The sequence below is a fragment of the Diabrotica virgifera genome, chromosome 10 (genome assembly GCF_917563875.1).
Source record: "Diabrotica virgifera virgifera chromosome 10, PGI_DIABVI_V3a".
Taxonomy (NCBI): Eukaryota; Metazoa; Arthropoda; class Insecta; order Coleoptera; family Chrysomelidae; genus Diabrotica; species Diabrotica virgifera.
Window position 1 is genome coordinate 27,314,683 of NC_065452.1, and position 24,658 is coordinate 27,339,340.

Here is a 24,658-nt window from a genome sequence, read left to right on the forward strand (position 1 = left end):
GTGGGATGTTGTGAAGTAGAGCAACATCATCTGGGATATTTAACGTATGGTTTTTTTGTTTAAGATGTTGTGAAAAGGTAGAGGTGTTCTCTCTTTTGGTGTGTTCAAGAGAGCGAGAAGCAAGTGATCGACAAGTTCTTCCTATGTAAGTAGCATCACAGTCAGAACATTGTAGTCTATAAACACCACTACGATTCATGTAATTGATGCTATCTATGGAATTAGATAGATATTGTCCTAAGTTGTTGGATACTTAGAAGGAAATTTGGATGTTGTCTACTGATCTTTTGATAATGTTCGAAATATCCCCAGATAGCCTATCTTGGTGAAAGGGTATGGAAGCATAAGTAGGTTTGGTTGTCGAATCCCTAGGGAACGCAGCATCTCGTAAGACTTTAAGCTGTCTTTTATGAATGAGTTTGTTTATGATGTGTGGATCATAACCGTTATTAAAAGCTATTTGACGAAGTATGTTTAATTCTTTATTGTAATTAGATTGTAACAGGGGAATGGTTTCAAGGCGGTGTATATAACTGTGAAAGGCGCCAAGTTTGTGCGACATCGGGTGGTTAGAAGATAGAGGTATGACATGGTCAGTCTGTGTCGGCTTCCTAAAGATACTGAAATCGAAGTGGTCATTTAATCTGGTAATAGTGAGGTCAAGAAAGTTAATTGATTGGGATGACTCTAATTCCATGGTGAATTTAATATTGGGATGGATTTGATTAATTTTAGAAAGTAATAAGTCAGCTGTATTTGAGTTACCTGAGATGATCAATAAGCAATCGTCAACATAACGATACCAATGTAGAATTTCAGGATTTTTCATGATATGTATGGATTCTAAATCATCATCATCATCATTCTCTTTGCCTTATCCCTATGCGGGGTCGGCTTCCCTAATTGCATTTCTCCACACAGTTCTATCTTGGGTCATATCAATGTTAATCCCCTTTACCAACATGTCCTGCCTTATCGTCTCCCCCCAAGTCTTCTTTGGTCTTCCTCTCCTACTCCTTCCAGGAATCTGCACTTCAGATATTCTTCGTATTGGGTGATTAACGTCTCGACGTTGAACATGACCAAACCATCTTAACCTATGCTCTCTCATTTTGGCATCAATTGGTGCCACACCTAGACTTCCGCTAATATACTCATTTCTAATTTTATCCTTCTTTGTCACTCCACTCATCCATCTAAGCATTCTCATTTCCGCCACATGCATTCGTTGTTCCTCTTTCTTTTTAACAGCCCAACATTCAGTTCCGTGCATCATAGCCGGTCTTATGGCTGTTTTATAGAATTTTCCCTTCATGATGATAATGATAATGATAATAAATGATCCATAAAAATATCAGCTAAAAGAGGAGATAGGCAACTACCCATGGCTAAACATCATTTGTTTAAACATCAGCATTTTTCAGCATCAGTTTAAACATCAGCATCAGTTTAAGCATAAACATCATGTTACATAATTTCTAATTTTAACAATCTGCATACCTTACTCTTAAATATGACAGGTTATTTTAAACTACCTGTGGACCTGTCGTTTGTCTTGTCATCGTTCCGAGGTTCCCAACCATTTCATTTTCACTTGCCGTCTCACTTCCAACATGTGAACAAGTCATACCTAGCTCTCAGATGTTACCTATGGCAAATTAGATAATATTTTAAACATCCAGGCTTAAGGTAGCATTTTATACCAATGTTTCCTTGACGGACTACTTTTACTGGGCTTTGACCCACATATTTTTGTGTAATAGTATCTTGGTGGTTAAGCATGTACATTGCACGTGAGTATCACCTAATATTTTTTAACCCTAGCCAAAATTTCAACATCTTTAGCTTTTTTATCAGGTTATATTCATTTTATGTAAACAATGATGATGACTGGTAAACCAGTCGAAAACTAGTTATGTGAATTTGATGTGGCCCTTTTGAGGGTTTTTTAAATATACCTTTTATACAAGATTTATTGTTTTTTGTATCACATGGCAGTGGCGGCTTTTCTTTATGTGCTGCTGAGCTGCAGAACTACCAAACAACCATAGCAAATCTTAATTATTAAAGAATAATTAATATAGTTTTATTTCAAATCTGCCATATTATCATATTAAACATCAACTGTTAATAATAATTCACCAACAACGATGATTAATATTATTTTTTTTACGTATTTACTCCTCTAGTGAAACCGTATAATTTTTTTACGTATTTGGTGCTCCAGTGAAGCAATCTTTTTACGTATTTGCTGCTCCAGTGAAGCCGCGTCGATAACAACCGAAACACTGGCAGCGGTAAAATGCATTTATTAGGCAAACGGCGATCTTAGCCGATGTGCTTCGGCAATCGGCTGATTAACGGCCTCGGAAATGTGTTTGCGAGCTGCAATTCACGACAGTTATTCGTGACCGTTGCATCTGTGCCGTGTTTAGAAATTCTTAGGTTACAATTTTGTTTAATTTGTTTTGTTCGAGCGTGTTTAAAACAATGGAGTTTCAATTTAAATTAGGTGTAAATAAATTTCAAAAACTTCACTATCAACAACAGTTGATTATAAAAGAACGTGGCCGTCCTATGCCTGATCTTAATATTGAAGTGTCCGGTAAAAGCCGTGGAAAAACATATACGCGTAAATTTAATAAAGACATGTATCTACGAAATCAGTGGATTTGTGGATGTTCCGAAAAAAATGCTTTTTTCTGTTTTCCGTGTGCATTATTCGGCGCAGATAAAGAGGAAAAATTGTGGCGCGAGACAGGAGTGCGGGATCTAGTGCATTTAAGTGAAAAAATAAAGAAGCATGAAAACACGCAAACTCATATGAACAATGAAATGCGATTTGCATTATTTGGGAAACTTAATATACAGGCCCAACTTGACTCTGCTTATTGGATAAATATACAAAAACACAATGAAGAGGTGACGAAAAACAGGTATGTTTTGTCAAAAATAATTGACTGTATAAAATTCTGTGGGGCTTTTGAGCTCGCCTTACGAGGACACGATGAATCTGAAACATCAGATAACCCTGGAATTTTTCGTGGTTTAGTGAATTTTTCTGCTGAACTTGATAAAACACTTAGTGAACACCTTACAAATGCGACAATTTTCAAAGGTACCTCAAAAACAATACAAAATGATATTTTGGATTGCATGCTAGAAGTATACGCTGAGGAGATTTTAAACGAAATCAATGAAGCCCCATTTTTAGCAGTGATAGCTGATGAGACAACGGATGTTTCTATGAAATTTCAAATGGTCATTGTTTTTCGTTATGTAAAAAACGGTGCTCCAGTTGAAAGGTTTTGGACTTTTTTGCTTCCAGAAAAACATGATGCTGAAACCTTAGCTAACACAATTTTGAATGTTTTAGACCCAATATTAAAGAATAACAAAAATAAGCTCATTGCACAAAGTTATGACGGAGCAGCTGTTATGAGTGGGATACATGGCGGAGTGCAAACAATAATTAAGAGAAAATATGAAACTGCTCATTTTGTGCACTGTTACGCCCATCAATTGAATCTAATAATGTCAAGAGCATGTTCTATTAATTCCCAAGTACGCGTATTTTTTGGAGATTTACATGATATACCTGGATTTTTTAGTCATTCACCTCAAAGAATAGCTGTCTTAAATCAAATAGTTGGAAAAAATATTCCTCGTTCAATCCCTACACGCTGGAATTTCAATATTCGTACAGTAAATGTCGTTTACGAATATAGAGACTTTATTATTGAGTGTATGGAGCAACTAGAAGAAGAGTCAAATGCTATTACTTCCAAGGAAGCAAGAGGACTTGACGTATTCTGGAAGATCAAAATTTTACTTTCTGGCTGACTGTTTTTCATTATATTATGCCACATGTTGACGTTTTGTACAATAATCTTCAAAAAAAGAACATGGACCCAACCGAAGCACAGAAAGCTATACATGTTTTTGAGCAAAGTATTAACAATGTCCGAAATAAAATAGACCCTATCATACATCAAGCTTCAAATTTAAATGCGGCGCCTAGTGTCCAAAAAAGAAAACGCCCAAATAACAGCCAACAGGATCACCGTATTGCCTGTCTAGAAGTTTGTGATGTTATTATAAACAATGCAAAAGAACGGTTTGCATATACAAATCATCTAGTTGCCGCAACACTTTTATCTTCAGAACATTTCGAAAAATATAATAATAAGTTTCCTGAAAATGAATTGGATTTAACTTGTACAGCTTATAACTTCTTTGATAAAAACCGTTTGCGAACAGAACTGTCAGTTTTGTATTCCAATATCGAGTGTAGAACATTAAAAGGTGCAGTGCCTTTACTAAAATTTATAATTTCTAATAATTTAGAGGACACATTAACAGAAACCAAAAAGTTGATACAAATTCTGGTGACTACGCCAATGACCACAGCAGAAGCTGAACGTAGTTTTTCAACTTTAAAACGGATCAAAACATTTTTAAGAAATTCAATGCGCGAAGACAGATTAACAGCCCTTTCCACACTCTCGATAGAAAAAAAGTTCATCGCTTCAATACCGAACTTTAACGATAAAGTAATCGAAAAGTTTGCGACAAAAAAGGACCGGCGTATTAATTTCCAATTTAGAAAAATGCAATAAATGTAAGTTAATCAGATTTTTATAGCATGTCGTTATTAGTTACTATTAATTAGTATTAAAGCTAATTTTATTGTTTTTGTTTTCGTATGTTATTCTATTTCTATTATTTTATATTGGCCGTGGTTCATGCAGCACACCCTATAGCAGATGTCACGAGCCGCCACTGTCACATGGTATACAGCCCACTACAGGAAAACTTTTTCCTTGTGGGTAAATAGAATTATTAAGATCTGTCTTGTCGTTTTTTTTTGGAGGTTCAGTGCTTTATTGCTTCGACTATGGATATTTCAGCGAGAAAATTCTTATTTCCCTGGACTATATAGAGTTGTTGAAAAATAGCGCCCTTTTCGAACGTCTATGTTGTTTAAACTAACACAGTGTAACTTATAACTTCCATGTAAGATGTAATATTCCCAATAAAAAAACGCATCGCTGATAAGGAAGTTATTGACCTTGTTATTTAAACAACAATGTTTTAAATTAATATTTTTTCAGAATTATGAACTAAGAACTGTTACGATATAACTCAGTTGAGTGAACATCACATTGAATTTCAAATATGTGGTTAAGTTTTTGCTCTTAGTGATCATGCTATCCAAGTTTTTTGATGGTAGGTCAATTACAGCTTATTATTTTGTGGTAATTTTTCAGATAATTATATTTACACTGATTATTATTTAAAACTTCGTCTAATTATCATCAAGAATGATTTCTTTGTTTCTTTTGTATCACAATGTATACGAGGCAATAAGGTTTTGCATGCAGTGGAGTTAGCCTACATAGCATCATAAATATATCATCATCATCAATCAGCCCTGATTTGTCTATTGTTGAACATAGGCCTCCTCCAGATATTTTCATCTTCTGTTCTGCGGATCTGCTATCCAATAGGGATATTCACAAAAAATAAAAAAGTCATTTCAAACATATAAAACGATTAAGAAACACCCTAGGAATAATTGTCTAAAATTTCAAAAGAGTCAAAAAGCCTGTCATAAAAATCTTGATTAGAAATCTAGCATTATTTTAAATTTAAAGAACGCTTCTCTATTGGCTTGACGTCACTAGTCGTATACCCCAGCGCGCGCCATTCCTCCCAGTGTTATTGTTTACGTGTTTGACGTTAGTTCAGGTCATTCTATTTTGTTCTCTTGTTGTTTTATCAGGATTAAAGTGGAGTTTAATAGTGAATTTGTTTAGTTAACGAAATTATTAATGATTTTAATATAATATAAAGTCATAGCCATATCCACATGCAGTTATTTTAATGTTTATTTTTACTGTATGTATTATTAGAACCCGGTTATAAAAGAAGTATCCCAGTTTAAAGAATATACATTTGAGGTCCCGAAACGTTTCCATTTACTCCTTAAGGGAGTAGGCGCAAAATCTAGGTCCAATGCTATTTAAATTCATTCATTTTTTTCGAATCCAGAGAAAACTAATAAACATTTTTGAAATATTGTTCTAAAGCTATTTCCTCGTGGTATTTTTATAATCAACTATTTATAATGGGAAATAAGCCACAATTTTACCAAAAAAATATTTTATTAACGTTTCGAAGCCCAAATCGAGTTTCGTTGTCAAAATATAAAATACTACTAAAATAAACAAAAATTTTTTCTAATAATTTATTTAATCTGACTCATTTATATTGGCAATTCAGACGTATATTATACATTTTAAAGTAGAAGAATTTAAAATGATATCGTCAATATTTATGAGTTGCGTTCCTGGGACGACTTTACTAAAAGATAGTTCATTCGATTACATGAAATCAATCCAGTAGGATGTGGTTACCCATACTGAAAGAGGAAGTCACTAGAAAGAAAATACCATGATAAGTAAGTCAATAACATATCGAGTTAGTACAAATTTTATATTTTAGTATTACTTATTGTGTATCTATGTATTATTAATATTATTTATAATTTAAACATATTAAAGTCAGAATTTGGTATTAGTTTTTTGAAAGTAAATTAAATGTACGACCAAATACTTACGATGTCGGGGTAGTATCACGAGATTTTTTCCTGGTTTTCCCTCGTTATTTATTATGGAATCTCTAATGCGAGAATTTTACTGTCATCGTTGCATTTGGTTGTCTTTTTAAAGACAGATGACATGCTATGATATTTTTTTATGACGGATATTCTTGAGTTGGGATTGATTTCATGTAATCGAATGAACTATCTTTTAGTAAAGTCGTCCCAGGAACGCAACTCATAAATATTGACGATATCATTTTAAAGTCTTCTGCTTTAAAATGTATAATATACGTCTGAATTGCCAATATAAATGAGTCAGATTAAATAAATTATTAGAAGAATTTTTTTTACTTAGCAACAACATTTTTGTTTATTTTAGTAGTATTTTATATTTTGACAACGAAACCCGATTTGGGCTTCGAAACGTAATAAAAGATTTTTTTTGTAAAATTGTGGCTTATTTCCCATTATAAATAGTTGATTATTTTTGAAATAATTTTGTAAATGTAGAGTGAAAGATTACATTATTACCAAAAGCCAAAAGTCTCTGGAAAACTTCTATAATGTTTATTTTAATAAGTTACAGGGATGAAAAAATATAGAAAATTTAGTGTGATATTTATGGTAGGGGAGCAAAGTATGCTAAATGTGCAGTCACTCGAGCGCTGTGGGGACCTAAAACCAAAAAAAGATAAGTAAAATGTTCCACTTTAGTGGGCACTTGCCATTTTTTAATTTAATTTTTCATTTCCAACAATCGTTTTTTCCGATTATAGCGCCATCTATCCATAATTCTAAAAAATGTTTCGAATAAAAGTTGCTTATTTTTACATAAAGAATTCAAATCTGCAATAAAAAATTGGGGCTCCTATTTAAGATTTTAAAGTAACCCCCCACCTCACCTCCATGGGGGGTCGTTTTGGTACCATTCGATAGAGTTTTCAAAAATATTGAATAAGTGTATTTTGCAGATTTTCGATCTGATGTTTATTTTGCGAAATATCGCGGGATTTGTATTTAAAATTTTAAATTTACCCACATCCCTCTTCGTGAGGGGTCATGTTTGGTATCATTCGATAGATTTTTGAAAAATATTGAACACGTAGTTTTTAGTTTTTTGATCTGATGTTCATTTCGCGAAATATTCGCTTTTTTTTTGTGAAACTTTTTAACTCGCACATTTCTTACGCCCGTTCAACTCGTCAGGTTTTTGAAATATACACTCTTTTGCATGTACTTAACTTATCTTGTGTTTGTGTGGAGAGAATGAGATGGCATTAGACAAAGAGTCTTTTTGCCATACCTTAACTTAATCTGACAATTTCGAGCATTTTTAAGGATATATTTGTTTTTCGGGCCCCCCTTAACGAACCCGCCTGTGTTAAGAGCCAATATATATGGTAGAGGTACATCTAAGGGGTACGAGCTTTCTCCCTATATGATAATATGATGCGCTCGAGTAATTTCAAAAATCCCCGCTTGGGCTCCCCTGCCATTAATTTCAAATATTTCATTCAAAATAAACTTTTTGTTTTTTTGAACGGACTTTCGACCCTCGGTAATAATGTAGTCTTTCATTCTGCGTTTAAATTTTTTAAAAATATTTATTAGTTTTCTCAGGATTCGAAAAAAATTAATTAAATAGTATTTGACCAAGATTTTGCGCCTACCCTCTTAATAAATTTATCCGCTTGGTATAAAGTTGTGCTCAGTACATTGTAATAAAATTCATGTTCAGTGAATCCAAAATAGGCCAGGGTAATAAGACAAAAATATACCCTGTTCGTGACACTTCAGCAGCCAGGGTACTGAAGCGCTTTTTCGACAAGTAATACCTATAGGAACAAATTGTAACTATTTCCTGCGTAGGATCTGGCGGCCATTTTTATTTATAAACAATTAACTGTCAAAAATGGCATTTTTCCCTTTTTTTTCAAATCAATGGAAAACAGTGAAACTTATGATTTTTTTAGTACAAATATCTTTAAGATAATAGAAAAACCTTTAAAATGACATATTACAAAGTTTAATATACTCATTTATTGTTAATAAAATTGCGAAAAAACGTCGCAATTGCAAAAAAAAATATTTTCGCAATAACTATTGTAAAAATTAGTGTACAAATTTGAAATTTTTGTCAATTGAGGGTTCTTTGGTGCTTAATATGTGATAAAAATTTCAAAGCGATTCATTCAATTGTTTAAATTTTATTCGAATTGTTTATTTCAGAGAGCATTTTTTTTGCAATGACATAAGTCAGAAAAAAATGACGTTAGAACCAATCCACAGGTGTCAAATGGAAGAGAATGAGCTATATTTTCAACTTGGTTTAAAAAAAGCTAATAAAAAATGCATCTATTAATAATAAATAATTATGCAAAAGTATCGTAAATCTTTCCTTATAAACTTTTTGAATAACTTTTTCCAAAAAAATAAACTTTTTTACCCTGTTTTAAGTGCACAACTACCAAGTAATGTTATTTATATCATAATTGATAAAAAATTGTAATAAATATATATAATTTCTTATATAACAAAATAAAAAGTTTATAAGGAACGATTTACGACACTTTTGCATAATTATTTATTACTAATAAATTCATTTTTTATTCGCTTTTTTAAAACAAGTTGAAAACATAGCTCATGCTCTTTCATTTGACTCCTGTGAAATGGTTCTAACGTTATTTTTTTCTGACTTATGTTATTGCAAAAAAATGCTCTCTGGGATAAACAATTTGAATAAAATTTAAACAATTGAATGAATCGCTTTGACATTTTTATTACATATTAAGCACCAAAGAACCCTTATATGACAAAAATTTCAAAGCTGTACACTAATTTTGACAATAGATATTGCGGGGAGTCATTAAATCCTTATACACTCACCGGCAGAGAAAACGGGCACCCCAAAAAATGGGTCATTTTTAATGTCTTGTATTTCCTAAACCTGATGTCCGATTTAAGTAATTTTTTTAATATGTTATAGCCTTATTCTTTATCAATATCGCTGTAATAATATTGTTGCTAGACAGGTACATTGCCATTGTATACAGGGTGTACGAATCAAACTGTGTTCTTTTCTCAAACTTTGGAACACCCTGTGGAATGTTCTAACTTTTATAAAATACTAAAATTAAAACCCAACTATAGCCACAGATTTTCTTAACATTCTGTTTTTTATTCATTCGCTTATGTTGGATAATAAAAAAGTTAGGCACTTTAACAACTACCCTTGTTTTTCGTCAATACAGGGTGTTTTTCAATAAGTACGGCAAGCTTTAAGGGGTAATTCTGCATGATAAAATAATGACAGTTTGCTTTATAAACTTATGCCCGCAAATACTTCGTTTCTGAGATAGGGGGTGTTGAAATTGTTCTTACAAACTGACGATTTATCTATTGCTCTAAAACGGTTTGTGATATGCAAATGAAATTTGGTAGATTTTAAGAGCTAGTTATTGCCCATTTTTTGGCATACAATTGAGAATTTTATATTCACCATTGGCGTGCATACGGGATATATCTAAAATATTTATACCCGTATGCACGCCAATGGTGAATATAAAATTCTTAATTGTATGCCAAAAAATGCGCAATAACTACCTCTTAAAATCTACCAAATTTCATTTGCATATCACAAACCGTTTTAGAGAAATAAATAAATCGTCAGTTTGTAAGAACAATTTCAACACCCCCTATCTCGGAAACGAAGCATTTGCGGGCATACGTTTATAAAGCAAACTGTCATTATTTTATCATGCAGAATTACCCCTTAAAGTTTGCCGTACTTATTTAAAACACCCTGAATTAACGAAAAACGGGGGTTGTTGTTAAGCTTAACTATTTTATTATCCAACATAAGCGAATGAATCAAAAAACAGAATGTTAAGAAAACCTGAGGCTATAGTTTGGTTATAATTTCAGTATTTTATAAAAGCTAGAACATTCCACAGGGTGTTCCAAAGTTTGAGAAAAAAACACAGGTTGATTCGTACACCCTGTATACAATGACAATGTACCTGTCTAGCAACAATATTATTACAGCGATATTGATAAAGAATAAGGATATAACATATTAAAAAAATTACTTAAATCGGACATCAGGTTTAGGAAATACAAGACATTAAAAATGACCCATTTTTTGGGGTGCCCGTTTTCTCTGCCGGTGAGTGTATGATATAGCCAAAATTACTTGTTCTAACGAAAATTCATTTTTAGAAGAAAAACAATTGTTAACATCTGTTTTATTAAAAAATGATTATCCCTTCTCGTTTATAAATAAGGAATTGTCAATATTGGATCGAATGGAACAGAACAACTTAGAATGGGATCCTACAACATTCACAAGAAATAATACGAGGAAAATATCAATACCATATATAAAAAGAACTATCCGAGAAACTTAAAACAATAGGAAATAAATTCAACATTTCAACAACATTCAAAACAACAAACACATTGAGATCTATTCTATCTAAAACTAAACCTAACAATGAACAAGAAAGAACAAAGAATTGCATTTATAAAATACCTTGTGAATGCGAACAATTTTATTTAGGTGAAACATCAAGACCATTAAACATTAGAATAAGTGAACATCAGTCTTATATTAAAAATAGAGAATTTGATAGATCTCAAATATGTCAACACGCATGGGATAATGAACATAGAGTTCAGTGGAGAGATTCAAGTATAGTTCTGAAAGAATCAGATAGTAAAAACAGAAAAATCAAAGAAGCGGCTCTAATTATGCTAAATGAAACCAATTGTGTCGCAAATTCCTCGGTAGAATGCAGTAGGATGTGGTTACCCATACTGAAAGAGGAAGTCAATAGAAAGAAAATACCACGATTAGTAAGTCAATAACATATCGAGTTAGTACAAATTTTATATTTTAGTATTACTTATTGTATATCTATATATTATTAATATTATTTATAATTTAAACATATTAAAGTCAGAATTTTGTATTAGTTTTTTGAAAGTAAATTAAATGTAAGACAAAATACTTACGATGTCGGGATAGTATCACGAGGTTTTTTCCTGGTTTTCCCTCGTGATTTACTATGGAATCTCTAACGCGAGAATTTTACTGTCACCGTTGCATTTGGCTGTCTTTTTAAAGACAGATCACATGCTATGATATTTTTGTGACGGATATTCTTGAGTTGGGATTGATTTCATGTAATCGAATGAACTATCTTTTAGTAAAGTCGTCCCAGGAACGCAACTCATAAATATTGGCGATATCATTTTAAAGTGTTCTACTTTAAAATGTATAATATACGTCTGAATTGCCAATATAAATGAGTCAGATTAAATAAATTATTAGAAGAATTTTTTTACTTAGCAACAACATTTTTGTTTATTTTAGTAGTATTTTGTATTTTGACAACGAAACCCGATTTGGGCTTCGAAACGTTAATAAAATAATTTTTTGGTAAAATTGTGGCGTATTTCCCATTAAAAATAGTTTATTATAAAAATGCCACAAGAAAATAGCTTCAGAACAACATCTATTACAGAGAAATGAGAAGTCCCAGATGTAAACAATAAATCTGAAAATTCTCTTGGAACCACTTTCTGGTAACATCCTTAATCTCTGCCTTTTACAATTTATAAGGCAAGGAGGACGAATAAAGGAGACGAAAGGAACTCTACAATAAACAGTCACATTCCATCTATTCGTCCATATTTCAGAGGTCCTGATTCAGAGGTGTTTATGTAGCTCCACTGAAGAGGTCTAGAGACCGAAACGGACGTATGGTGATGGTGGATCATCTCTGAAACGAAATGAAACATAAGCTGTTTTTAATTTTTCTTTTTACTCATATTTTGAGTACACTGAATCAACTTTCGTTGGAATTTTTCCTAGACGAATAAACGGAATGTGACTCCATATTGTAGAATCCCTTTCGTCTCCTTTATTCGTCGTCCATTTGCCGTATAAATTGTAAAAGTCAGAGATTAAGGATATTACCAGAAAGTGGTTCCAAGAGAATTTTCAGATTTATTTATTATTAAGATCTGGGACTATTTCTCTTTCAGAACCATATTGTCTTCCGATGATCAAAACTCCACGTTATATTGTACGTAAAATCATACCTAGAGCGTCTTAATTTTTCTACTCTAGGGACAAAATTAAAATCAATCTTTTATATGAAAATATTAGCTCTTTATTGAAAATAAAAACATCAAAGTACCACACCGTTAGAATATCGCATGTATGAATTATTTTTATTGTCATTGACCCCTGCCATATCTAAAGCACCTGAAATACGGTATAAACGTATTTTGTGTATTAAAAATTCTACAGTTGCTTTATCAATTGTATTCAATTTGAACTTGTATTATATGTAAATTTTTATTGCAATTAGATAGATAGTATTTGACAAGTCACAGTATGCGGATAATAAATAAACATACATATTATTGCTTATTCAGTAATATTACTTGTACGCCAGGGAAATAAGGCAAAAATATAACATGTTCGGGACACTTGACAAGCCAAGTTGCAAATGGGTTTTTTGGGTACTATATACCTCATACATTATAAATACAAAAATGCCCGTCACAGTTCGGACGAGAATTTTAGTTATTAACAAATAAGGGTCAAAAATGGCAGTTTTTTTCGTTTAAATCGCTACAGCTAAAAATAGGGTAATTAAATATCTTATTTATACAGGGTGTCTGCGTAACTTGGAACCATATGGGAAACTTTTTTAATATCAATTTTACGAAAAAAGTCATTCTTTATAAAGTGCTCTGCATAGTCTAAAACCTAAGATGCAATCATCAGATATCAAATTTTGTCAACAGTATACGAGGTATGTCAAAAAATATGAATTTGGCTCAAGAGCAAACTACCTTTATATTTCAAAATATCAAAAAATTTTATTATGAAAAGTTATTTGTAATTAAAAAACATATTCAAATATGCAATAACAGCCTTCTACTTGAAAAAAAAAAAGTTTGAAATTTTCCTAAATTTTCGATTCCGAACATCATTTTTATTTATTAGACATGTAATAACTCTTTTATTAATAATTTTAGGAAAAAAAGTTATTCTTCATAAAAATCTGCATGGTCTAAACCTCAAGATGCAACCATCAGTTATCCTAGTTTGTTAATTTTATACGAGGTGTGTCAAATAATATGAATTCTTTCTAAATTCTTAATATTCTTTCTAAATTCATATTATTTGACACACCTCGTATAAAATTAACAAACTTGGATAACTGATGGTTGCATCTTGAGGTTTAGACCATGCACAGATTTTTATGAAGAATAACTTTTTTTCCTAAAATTATTAATAAAAGAGTTATTACATGTCTAATAAATAAAAATGATGTTCGGAATCGGTAATTTAGGAAAATTTCAGAAATTTTTTTTCAAGCAGAAGGCTGTTATTGCATATTTGAATATGGTTTTTAATTACAAATAACTTTTCATAATAAAATTTTTTGATATTTTGAAATATAAAGGTAGTTTGCTCTTGAGCGAAATTCATATTTTTTGACATACCTCGTATACTGTTGACAAAATTTGATATCTGATAATTGCATCTTAGGTTTTAGACTATACAGAGCACTTTATAAAGAATGACTTTTTTTCGTAAAATTGATATTAAAAAAGTTTCCCATATGGTTCCCAGTTACGCAGACACCCTGTAGTATCCCTCTTTTAGCAGATGAGCAAAGGTTTAAAATGGCAGTTTTTGAATTTTGGTTCGATCATTCGTTGCTTCAGAAATTGCAAAATAAGACTAAAATTTCGAAAATAAAAAAAATTGCTATAACTTTTACGAAAATGACCTTAAGACTTTCATATTGCATGAAAAGCTGAGTCAAACAGTCCATATAATTCACAAAAATTTTTAAGACGATTCGTCAATTAGTTTAAATTTTATTCAATTTGTATATCACAAAGAGCTTTTTTTGCAATGTCATTGATCAGAAAATAATAACGACATAGACAATTATGTAGAAACTGTATGAAAGAAGAATAGTTATATTTTCAAAGTGTTGAAAAAAAATCATCAAAAAGTCATTTTTATCATTCCGAAAACATTTTACTAAAGTAGAGTCATTTTTAGCTTATAAACAATTTGAATAACTTTGTTAATATTGGCTCTGTAGACTAAAACTACTTTGGAATTTGAAAAACTGTTATTTTTACACGAATTTTCGAAAAAAAACTTTTCGCCTAGGTTCATTTCGGTCAAAGTTAGCCACTTTTTTATTTAATTCACAGCTACTTTGTTTATAACAATTAAGCAGCCTAACTTGCGCCATTTTTAAGTTCAAGGTATATAGTTTATGTGTAAAAGTTTTAATAAACTTTGAACTTCAAAAGAGTGGTTAATAAAGTTTTAAAAATAACGTCCTAACGAAATCGATTCGTGGTCGGTGGAGGGGAAATATTAAAATCCGTGCATTCAAAAAATGAAACTGAATCTGCAAACATATGCTGCGATTAATATCTCCGAAGATTGTTGATGGATTTTGATCATAATTTTTTAAATTTGTATGTACTCGTAGTCTTAAGGTCCATGTTTGGCATGCGTATGTGAGAATTGGGAGTATGCACTGGTCAAACACTCTTGTTTTTAAGTATTGTTGTATTTTTTTATTCTTTAAGTTAGGACCCATTTTAATTTCCCTAATCCTGCCCAGGCTAATCTGACCTTTCTTTTTACCTCCGCTGTTTGGTTTTCTTATTTATTTTTATTATCTGTCCCAAATATATATTCATTAACCGATTCTATTGTGGTGTCGTTTTAGTATTTCGTTTCTATTATCTTGTGTTTGTCATTGTTTTTGTTTTGGCAAAATTCATTTTTAGACCTATTTGTTCGTTCTTGTGTCTTCGTTATTGTATCCATATTGGCTCTTGTGAAGTAAAATGTATTTTTACAACTTTTTTTGTTGACTCTGCATAATTTTAAGAATTAAATCGATTCTGCTGAAATTGTCTGTGGTGTTTTTTATATTAAAAAAATTTTCTGGTCTGGTAAATGTTCAAAGTTCTATATGACTTTTAAATACCTGAAAAAGCTTATTGAAAAAAAAATAAAAGTAAAAATTAATAATAATTATTTTTTCAATTCGAAATTAATTATATTTGTAAGGAATTGTATTTCAAAACGTTTTTGTCTTCACAAAATGTGTGTAAAGCAGCAGAGATATAGCACGGAAAAGGAGAAAAAAAAATGGAATTTCTCTGATTCTTTTCACAAATTGTATAATAAAAAATTGAGCCCACCTTGTGAAGTAGCTGCATATTGAAATTATCTTATCTAATAATATTTCAAAACGATTAAAGCAAAAAAAAACAGGATCATAATGCGATTTACCCAAATGAGAGTGTTTTAGAACAGATACCGTCTGGCCTAATATTCTAGAGTTGGTTTTGCTATTTTTAGTGTTAATGCAATCTTATTCTTCTTCTAATGGCGCTACAATCCTTTGTGAATCTTGACCTGCTTAAAAATGTTTTTTCATTCTGCCCTGTCAGATACTTTTCTTCGCTATGCCTGGATGTTCATGGTTTTAAGATCTCCCTTTACGTCGTCTTTCCATCGTTTACAGGGCCTTACTCTTGTTCTATTTCCTTAGGGCTTCCATCTCTGGATTACTTTTACAGCTCGATTATCTGGCATTCTTTCTAGGTGACCAAACCAGTCTAGTCTTTGTGACTTTACAAATCTAACAATATCTGCACCCTGCATTAGTTCATCCAGTTCGTAGTTCATTTCAATTCTTCACAAACCATCGTTACGGATGTTGGACACTAACATGGCTATTCTGACTTTGTTGACTGCTGCCCTGAAAAGTCCGGTAGTGGTTAAGTTAAACCATTTTCGCAGGTTATGCAGCCAGGATATCCTTCTTCGTCCTGGACCTCTTTTCCCATGCACTTTACCTTGAAGTATGGTCCGAAGTAGGTCATATCGTTGTTTATTGCGCATTATATGGCCCAGGTATTCCAGTTTGCGACGTTTTATGGTTACGACTAGTTCGCGCTCTTTACCCATTCTATGTAGAACTTCTTCGTTGGTAACTCTGTCTATCCAGGAAATCCTCAACATGCGTCTATAACACCACATCTCAAATGCTTCGAGTCTCTTCAGGGATGCTTCAGTTAAGGTCCATGACTCCACGCCATATAAAAGAACGGAGAATACGTAGCATTTTAGTAAACGAACCTTTATTTCCAATTTTATATCGTGGCTGTTAAAGATTTTTTTCATTTTGACGAAAGCTGATCTTGCCTTCTCGATCCTTATCTTAATTTCCGTCGATTGGTCCCACTGTTCATTTAAGTTTGCACCCAAATAACAAAAGTTGGTGATTTGTGTTATAGGTTGTTGGTTAACTAGTAATTGACCAGGTGGTATCCTATTTTTGCTTATAACCATGTATTTGATTTTTTTGATGTTAAAATCAAGCCCAAACCTGCTATTTACTTCGGCCACCCTGGAGACAAGTGTCTGCAGACCTTCAAGACTGTCTGCAAAAATGACAGTATCATCAGCGTATCTTATGTTGTTCAATCGTTCTCCGTTTATAAGTATTCCCTCGTCTATGTCCGTTAGCGCTAGGTTCATAGTGTGCTCTGAATATGTATTGAACAGTAATGGGGACAATATACATCCCTGTCGCACACCTCTTTTTATCTTTATGTCGTCTGTTAACTGCTCCCCTACTCTAACAGCTGCAGTTTGTTCGTAATAGATATTGATGGATTCGACCGTTACTTGATTGCAGTTCATTTTATCTCACAATAAAACACTGAAAAGTTTTGTTTTCTATACTTCCACAAAATGTATTAATAAATTTTGTGGAAGTATAGAAAACAAAAGTTTTCAGTGTTTTATTGTGAGGTAATAGATATTGTTTATTATACGGCGATCTCTGCTGTCTAGACCAATTGAATTTAATATTTTCATAAGTTTGTCAAAGCTTTCTGGTAATCAACAAAACACATATATATATATATATATATATATATATATATATATATATATATATATATATATATATATATATATATCACAGTACAGTTCACGTCTCTACATCTTTGAAAGAGAACTTGTATTGCAAAAAGTGCCTCTCGAGTACCCAATGCATCCCTGAAGCCGAATTGTGTGTTTGTCATGTGTTCTTCACACTTTTTATATATTCTTTTATGTATAATTTTTAAAAAAGTTTTCAGGAGATGGCTCATAAGGCTTATTATTCGATAATCTTCACATTTTTTGACATTGGGTTTTTTAGGGATTGTTATAAAAGTTGATCTTAGCCACTGTTGGGGTATTTTTCCACTTTGTTATATATTGTTGAAGATCAAGGTAAGTCTTTTGACTTCGTCTTTATCCATAATTTTCAAAAATTCTGAGTAGAACTCGTCTGGTCCTGCGGCTTTTCCTTCCTTAATATTGTTTATAGCAGCTTCTACTTCCGCTTCGAGAATAGGTGGTCCGGTATCGTCATTTTCATTTTGTGTGATGGTGACATTCCTATCGTCTTCAAATGTTGTTGTCACATAGTTCATCCATGTTGTTTTTGTTTCTTCAATATCAACTATTGGATTTCCTTGAGCGTCTGTTAAGTGTCCCGGCCTTTTTGATTTATAGATGCCTGCTGCTTCTTTGATCTTTTTGTGGAGATTGAAGGAATCGTGTTTACGTTCCAATATCTCGATTTCTTCACACTGTTCTTCCAGATTTCTGTTTTTACCTTCTCTTACAGCTTTTTTATCTCTTTGTCTAGAAACTGATATGCAACATAGTGTTTCCGCTTGGATTCTCTTCTTCTGTCCATCATCTGTAATATACAGTCGGTCATCCATGGTTTTTTCTTTTCTGTCTTTTTCGGTCGCAGCTTTTTTTTCTAGGTATCGCTGCATTGGATTGGTCCAAATGTCTTCCTTAGTATTTTGCGGTCAAATATGCTCAGTTGATTTTCATCAGTGGTTGAGAGGGTCCACGTTTCACATCCATATGTGACCGCTGGTCTAATTACTGTTTTGTAGATTCTAAGCTTAGACTCACGATTCAGTAATTTACTTTTCATTAAGTCTTTGTATACATAACAGCAGTTATTACCGCTTAGAATCCGTGCTTGCATTTCTTGACTGGTCTTGTTCTCATTTATTATTGAGCCTAGGTAGGGAAAAGTGGAGGCATAGTCATATGTATGGTTGTCTACATTCAGATTCTCATGTTAATTCGACTTTGTGTACTCCATGTATTTTGTTTCACTTTCATTTATATAAAGACCAAACGTAGCAGCTTCCCGTTTCAGCTCTATATCTTTTTCGCTTAATATCCATCATCCTAAGGACATCCATCATTATTTCTGTTCATAAGGGTGGTGAAAAATCTAATGCCTGCAATTATAGGTCTATTGCATTACTACCGGCACTCTCCAAAATTATTGAGACACTCATAAAAGCCCGACTTTTGTCAAACCACATTAACAAATTATGCCTATTTAGTACATATTACGTTTACAACTTGTATTTACATAATTTAACATGTTTTTTGTGATTATTCCAAAGCTTTTGATTGTGTAAACCACGACATTTTGATAAAAAACTAGATTTTTGCGGAATTCGAGATAGTTTTTGAATTGGTTTTAATCTTACTTGGATAATAGGAAACAACTGAATAGAGCAAATGATACAGACTCTAGTCTCAAAAATATTGTATGTGGGGTACCACAAGGTTTAGTATTGGGTCCTACTTTTCCTTATCTTTATTAATGATATCACTAGTTTAAAAATCGATGGAAAAGTTTTTCTTTTTGCTGATGATACCAGTATCACTTGGAGCAACTCAAATACTGCAACTCTTCATGCTACTATAACTTCTGAGGGGCCGTTCAAGTATTACGTAACGCAGGTTGGGGAGGGGAGGGGTCAAAAATCTTCAAAAATCGCGTTACGTAATACTTGAACGCCCCCTGATCTACTCACAATAAAATCCTGGTTTGATTCTAATTTACTCTCTTTTAACGTGGATAAAACAGTTGTATTATCCTATAAAGGAGCTCTTCAAACCTAACCTCTTTATAACAGTCAGATCAGTGTGGTTGATTCTGTAAAGTTTCTTGGTATTTTTTTAGATAGTTTGTAATGTAAACAACTCAATTTGCATCCCACGTGTTGGGAAATTGAATACCTTAGTTAAGGGCATTATCCTTGTTGCTATCCTAAGGCATTTTATTTAAGTATGCACCTTTATTGCAATATTTAAAGGGTTTTTACCCGAATATTTCTTTGGTGGCTCAGCTGGTATCCAATCTGTCTAACACTGATGATGATTTTTTATAAAATCGAAAACGTTTTGTTGTGATGTAGCCCTTAAAGGGATTTTAATAAAAAAATTATACCTTTTACACAGGATTTTTTCCAATTTTTTTTATATTTGTTATTGTTTTTATTTATGACTCTTGTAAGCTTTGTCTATAAACTTGTTAAATTTTCCATGACAGTGTAGCATATTTCTATTTTAACCTTTTGTTGCGGCTTATTATGGCAATATCATCCGCATATGCGCATATTTGCATAGATCTTACATTAATACAGCCGTTCATATCCAATTTTCTAACCACAGCTTCCAAAGTTAGATTAAAAAGTGTTGTTGATAAGGCATCACCTTGCTTAACTCCATTTTCAATATCAAATGCCTCTGTCATATCTCCATCTTTTCTCACCATAGCTTTGGAACCCTCATTCGTATAAGTTTAACTAACTTATTGGGTATTAATGAAATATTCACATTTAATTTTAAAACATCTTGCTTTTTGCACCAGTAGATTAGTTTATTGATTTAAGTCTATAGAAATGTATCTGAAGTTGTAGATTCAACGATATTTAAATACTTCAACATATTTATTACTTTGCTATAAATATTTTTTTTTCATTGTTTGATTACTGTCATTTCTTAACAAATTCTAAAAAAGTTTTGTTTCTGTAGCATATTTCTTTAGGCTTAAATCATCTTTATCTTTACAAGAACTTGACTGCATCAAATTTGGATTAGGTAATTTCATTTCAGATCTAAATGGCAGCATTTCTCAAAAATGGAAAAGGCTGCGCAAGTGCTGTGCCTCTCTTCGGGGCAATAATGTACACAATTCAGAAACATCTAAAAGTACACTTTTAGAGTCCACTACGCCCAACATTCTAGTCAGTACCCCCCATACCACTTCTTCGTTACGAATACCAAACAACTCCAAGAGGAGTAGCGTCCAGGATGTCCTAAGAGCGAAACTAAGTCAAATTCACGTAGGTGAGTACTTCAGATTTTTTACTTATTCCATATGATGGTATAATTTAAGTTAACTGTTAAGATCTATCGCACCCCTCTTATAATTTCAAATTCCTCATACAAAACATTTTTAGGAAATGTGCGACAGGAGTGTATTTTGTCTCCTGTGCTGTTCAACCTCTATGTGGAAAATGTATTTGCAGAGGCACTTGAAGGCACTGACTGTGGTATAAAGGTCAACGGGTACCCGATAAATAACATTCGTGACGCCGACGATACGCGATAATCACAGATAACGAACATGATGTGCAGTTAACGCTAAATAAAATAAATGATCATCATCATCCAGCTTCTTCTATTGTCCACTACTGGACATAAGCCTCCTCAGCACGTCTCCAGGAAGTTCGATCTTGTGCTAATTGCATCCATCTACCATCTATTCTTTTTATTTAAATTAAATAAAGATAACGAACATGATATGCAGTTAACGCTAAATAAAATAAATGATCATCATCATCCAGCTTCTTCTATTGTCCACTACTGGACATAAGCCTCCTCAGCACGTCTCCAGGAAGTTCGATCTTGTGCTAATTGCATCCATATACCATCTATTCTTTTTATGTCATCTGGCCAGCGTGTTGGTGGTCTGCCTCTGCTTCTCTTGTCCATGCGACTTCTCCATTCTAAGGGTAAGAACAGAACAAGTGGGTCGTTGTGGAGGTGGAGGTGTATGTCGCGGTCGATGTCGATATCCATGTAAAACAAACACATTGTAGTGAATGGAAGAGAACAGAGCAGGTAAGTCGCGGTCGAGGTTTAGCGCGATGCCATCCAGGAAGTTTACATCGATGCTTTTGAAAATAAAATGAGTTTGTTTTACATGGATGTCTACTTCGCGGCCTACAAGGATGCTTCCCTGTGATTGGTCCGTTCGAAGCCAAGTTGTCATTAACTGCGCTATCTGAGTTGATACTTTTTATAATATAATCCCTTTTTTGTATTCAGTTTATTTTTGAATTTCTAAAGTAATTAAATTTAGTAAATTTTTAAAATATGAAGGAGGATCTAATCATTTACAGCTAACATTTCATCACTATCATCACTTGATTGACACAACATCGCAAAAGCACAGTCTTTTTGTCATTCAAATTTCATTAACTACTTCACTTGATAGTGGTTCTAGCTCGACTGACAGCGGACAGCGCAGGTGACCTCCTTGCTATGTGCTGTCGACATCGACCGCAACTTAACTAGTACCATCCACCGCGACCTACACCTCCACCTCGACCCACTTGTTCTGTTCTTACCCTAAGTCTTTTTTTCTGCCTGTCATTCTGCAGTCTCGCTATATGTCCGGCGAAACCCGATTTTAACTTGGTAATTTTTTCTATGATATCTTGAACACCCGTTCTTTGCCTTATTTTTGAATTTCTCACTGGATCTGCAAGTCTTATTCCTAGTATGGATCTTTCCATTTTCCGCTGTGCTATTCTAAGCTTTCACCCTTGCTTTAGTTAATGTTAGTGTTTCAGCTCCGTACGTAATGACTGAAAGAACACATTGATTGTATTGTAAATAAAATAAATACCGCAGGAAAACATATCGCTTGAAGATATATGCTGGAAATACTAAATGCATGGCAATAAGAAAGGGCGCACTTTTAAGAGTACAATACAACTGTAATAGACCGATCAAATAAAATTACAATACATGTAAATCAAAATGTAATTCCGTACAGGTTGGAATAAATTTCGAATGAGCTAGCGCACGACTTCTATTCCCTATTTAAAAATAAGGACTGGGGAGGTGGAAAGGAGGGGGTTGACAAATGACAGATGTATGTACCGTAAAAATGTGTCCCCCTAGATCAAAAATCGACGTGTTTTGTCATTTCTTTAAAATTCAATAAATACTGCCAAATATCGAGGTGGACTCTTTCCTTTGGCCCACTCTGTATATATGTATTTTACATTTAATTTTATAATCTTTTTAACAGGTAATACAGGTTAAAATTAACAGGTTTAAAAATTAAGGTTTTAAACAGGTAAAAATTAATTGTGTATATATTTGTTAATTTATATTCACTTATATACATTTATTTATATAGAGGTTTTATATACATTATATGTATTAGATTTTGTATATTATATTTGATATATTATATTTTGTATTCACATTATCTTTGCGAGATTTTGCCAATAATTTGTACAAAGAAAAAAGTTTTTATGATTCTTGAACAACATTTTACTATTTTGGTAAATTTTTAAAATAAAAATTTGTTTTAATCCTCTTTTGTGATTATCTTTGGTGCCAACTTTTATTACTGGACTGAAAATTTTCAGTCAGTTTTATGTAACTTTACAGGAGAGACGAAAACCATGTTGGTTTCTTTATTTAAGATTAAATTTATTCATTTTTTGTGTGTAGGGTTCTTTTTAGGTAACGATTCCATTACCATTAAGTAAAATTCATTAATATTTTTTTTTGTCAAAGAGCGACTTACGAGGTTTTGTGACTTAAAATCTTACGAGAATTTTGTAGATGTCGCTAGTACCATTAAATTTAAATATTGACTTACAAGCTTTCGTAGTTACTTACTTACTTTCCGTGTCCGGAACACCAACAACTTTAAATTCTGTATTTCCAATGGTTGGCCACATAGATGGCCCTGTCATTTGCTATAATTAAGTCTTGTTCTGTGCAGGTCTCTCTCATCTCTGTGCATGATAGTAGATGCCGGCTGGTCTGAACCGCGCCACAGTCGCAGGTATCGTCCTCCTGGTATCCCCATTTTTTCAGGTTACTAGCACAACGTGAAACGCCGGTTCTTAGTCTGTTTAGCGCTTTCCAAGTCGGATACGGTAAATTGTGTCCAGCAGCCATTTCCTCCGAGGGAGGAAAATGTGTCGCAGTAGTTGACGCTTGCCATAGGTGTATTCGGCGCGTCTCTGGCGCTTCGGGGATGGATCTTGATGTTTTCAGGAAGCTTTTCCGAGATCTTAGTCTGCTTGGCTGAGTTTGGTGGTCATATAAGGGGTGTCTTCGGTCGTAGTTTAAAATATATGTAAAAGTATAAACCAACAAAGTATAAAAGTCATAATGTAGCAAAAATCGACGAGGTTTTGCAGTTTAACCGTCGAAATGTTTTTATAGTTAATCTACTTGATAAATGATATTCCTTTTTGTACGTTAACACATTTGTCACATACATTTAAAATAAACGTATGTCGTGTTGCTTTTTTTTGGTTGTTGGAATTTGATACTATGTCCATTCGCTAATTTGCTCCATTTGATACTATGTCCATTCGCTACAGATTCTCCAGAGGCCTTCACCTACGTCAAATTCGTGTGCAACAACCCAAAAAACCCTCGAGTAATCGATTCGCATCAATTTAGCCCTCGAAACTCGAGAAGATAACGTGCCTTATCAGTAACCTTCAGGAGCACCAGGTGCTCCTGGGGTAGATTTTGATGGTGTATTGGTATTCAGCGACTCCAAAAACCTTCAGTAACAAAATCTGGCCCCCTGTTATAATGCTTTTGACATGTTTGCACTTTTGGATGCATTTTATGCATTCCAAATGCAATTATGCATTTCCACCAATTTTTCTATTGTAGACTTTTTTTGTGACGTCATCTCGAACACAATCCAAAATAGACCGAGCTGTATCGTCGCTCCCGCTAGGAAAATTATTTCGATTCGATTTTTTTGCACAAACTTACTTAAAAAGAGGTCCAAATAACATATCCACAGGGTGCCGGGCGATGCCGTG

The 24,658-nt window shown here is 33.0% G+C and overlaps 1 protein-coding gene across 5 annotated transcripts in view; it reads left to right on the top strand.

Annotated features, from left to right (window-relative positions):
* Window positions 1-24,658, top strand: part of LOC114346485 (tyrosine-protein phosphatase non-receptor type 13-like) — a 203,535-nt gene that overhangs the window by 104,353 nt on the left and 74,524 nt on the right. For 2 of the 5 annotated variants that reach the window (XM_050663337.1, XM_050663334.1), the window contains exon 2: window positions 20,673-20,906. In XM_050663337.1, the coding sequence (XP_050519294.1) occupies window positions 20,673-20,906 (234 nt within the window). Of the gene's footprint in view, window positions 1-5,100; window positions 5,230-20,657; window positions 20,907-24,658 lie in introns of those variants that run through there. The other 3 variants (XM_050663335.1, XM_050663336.1, XM_050663333.1) reach the window with 3 other exon arrangements.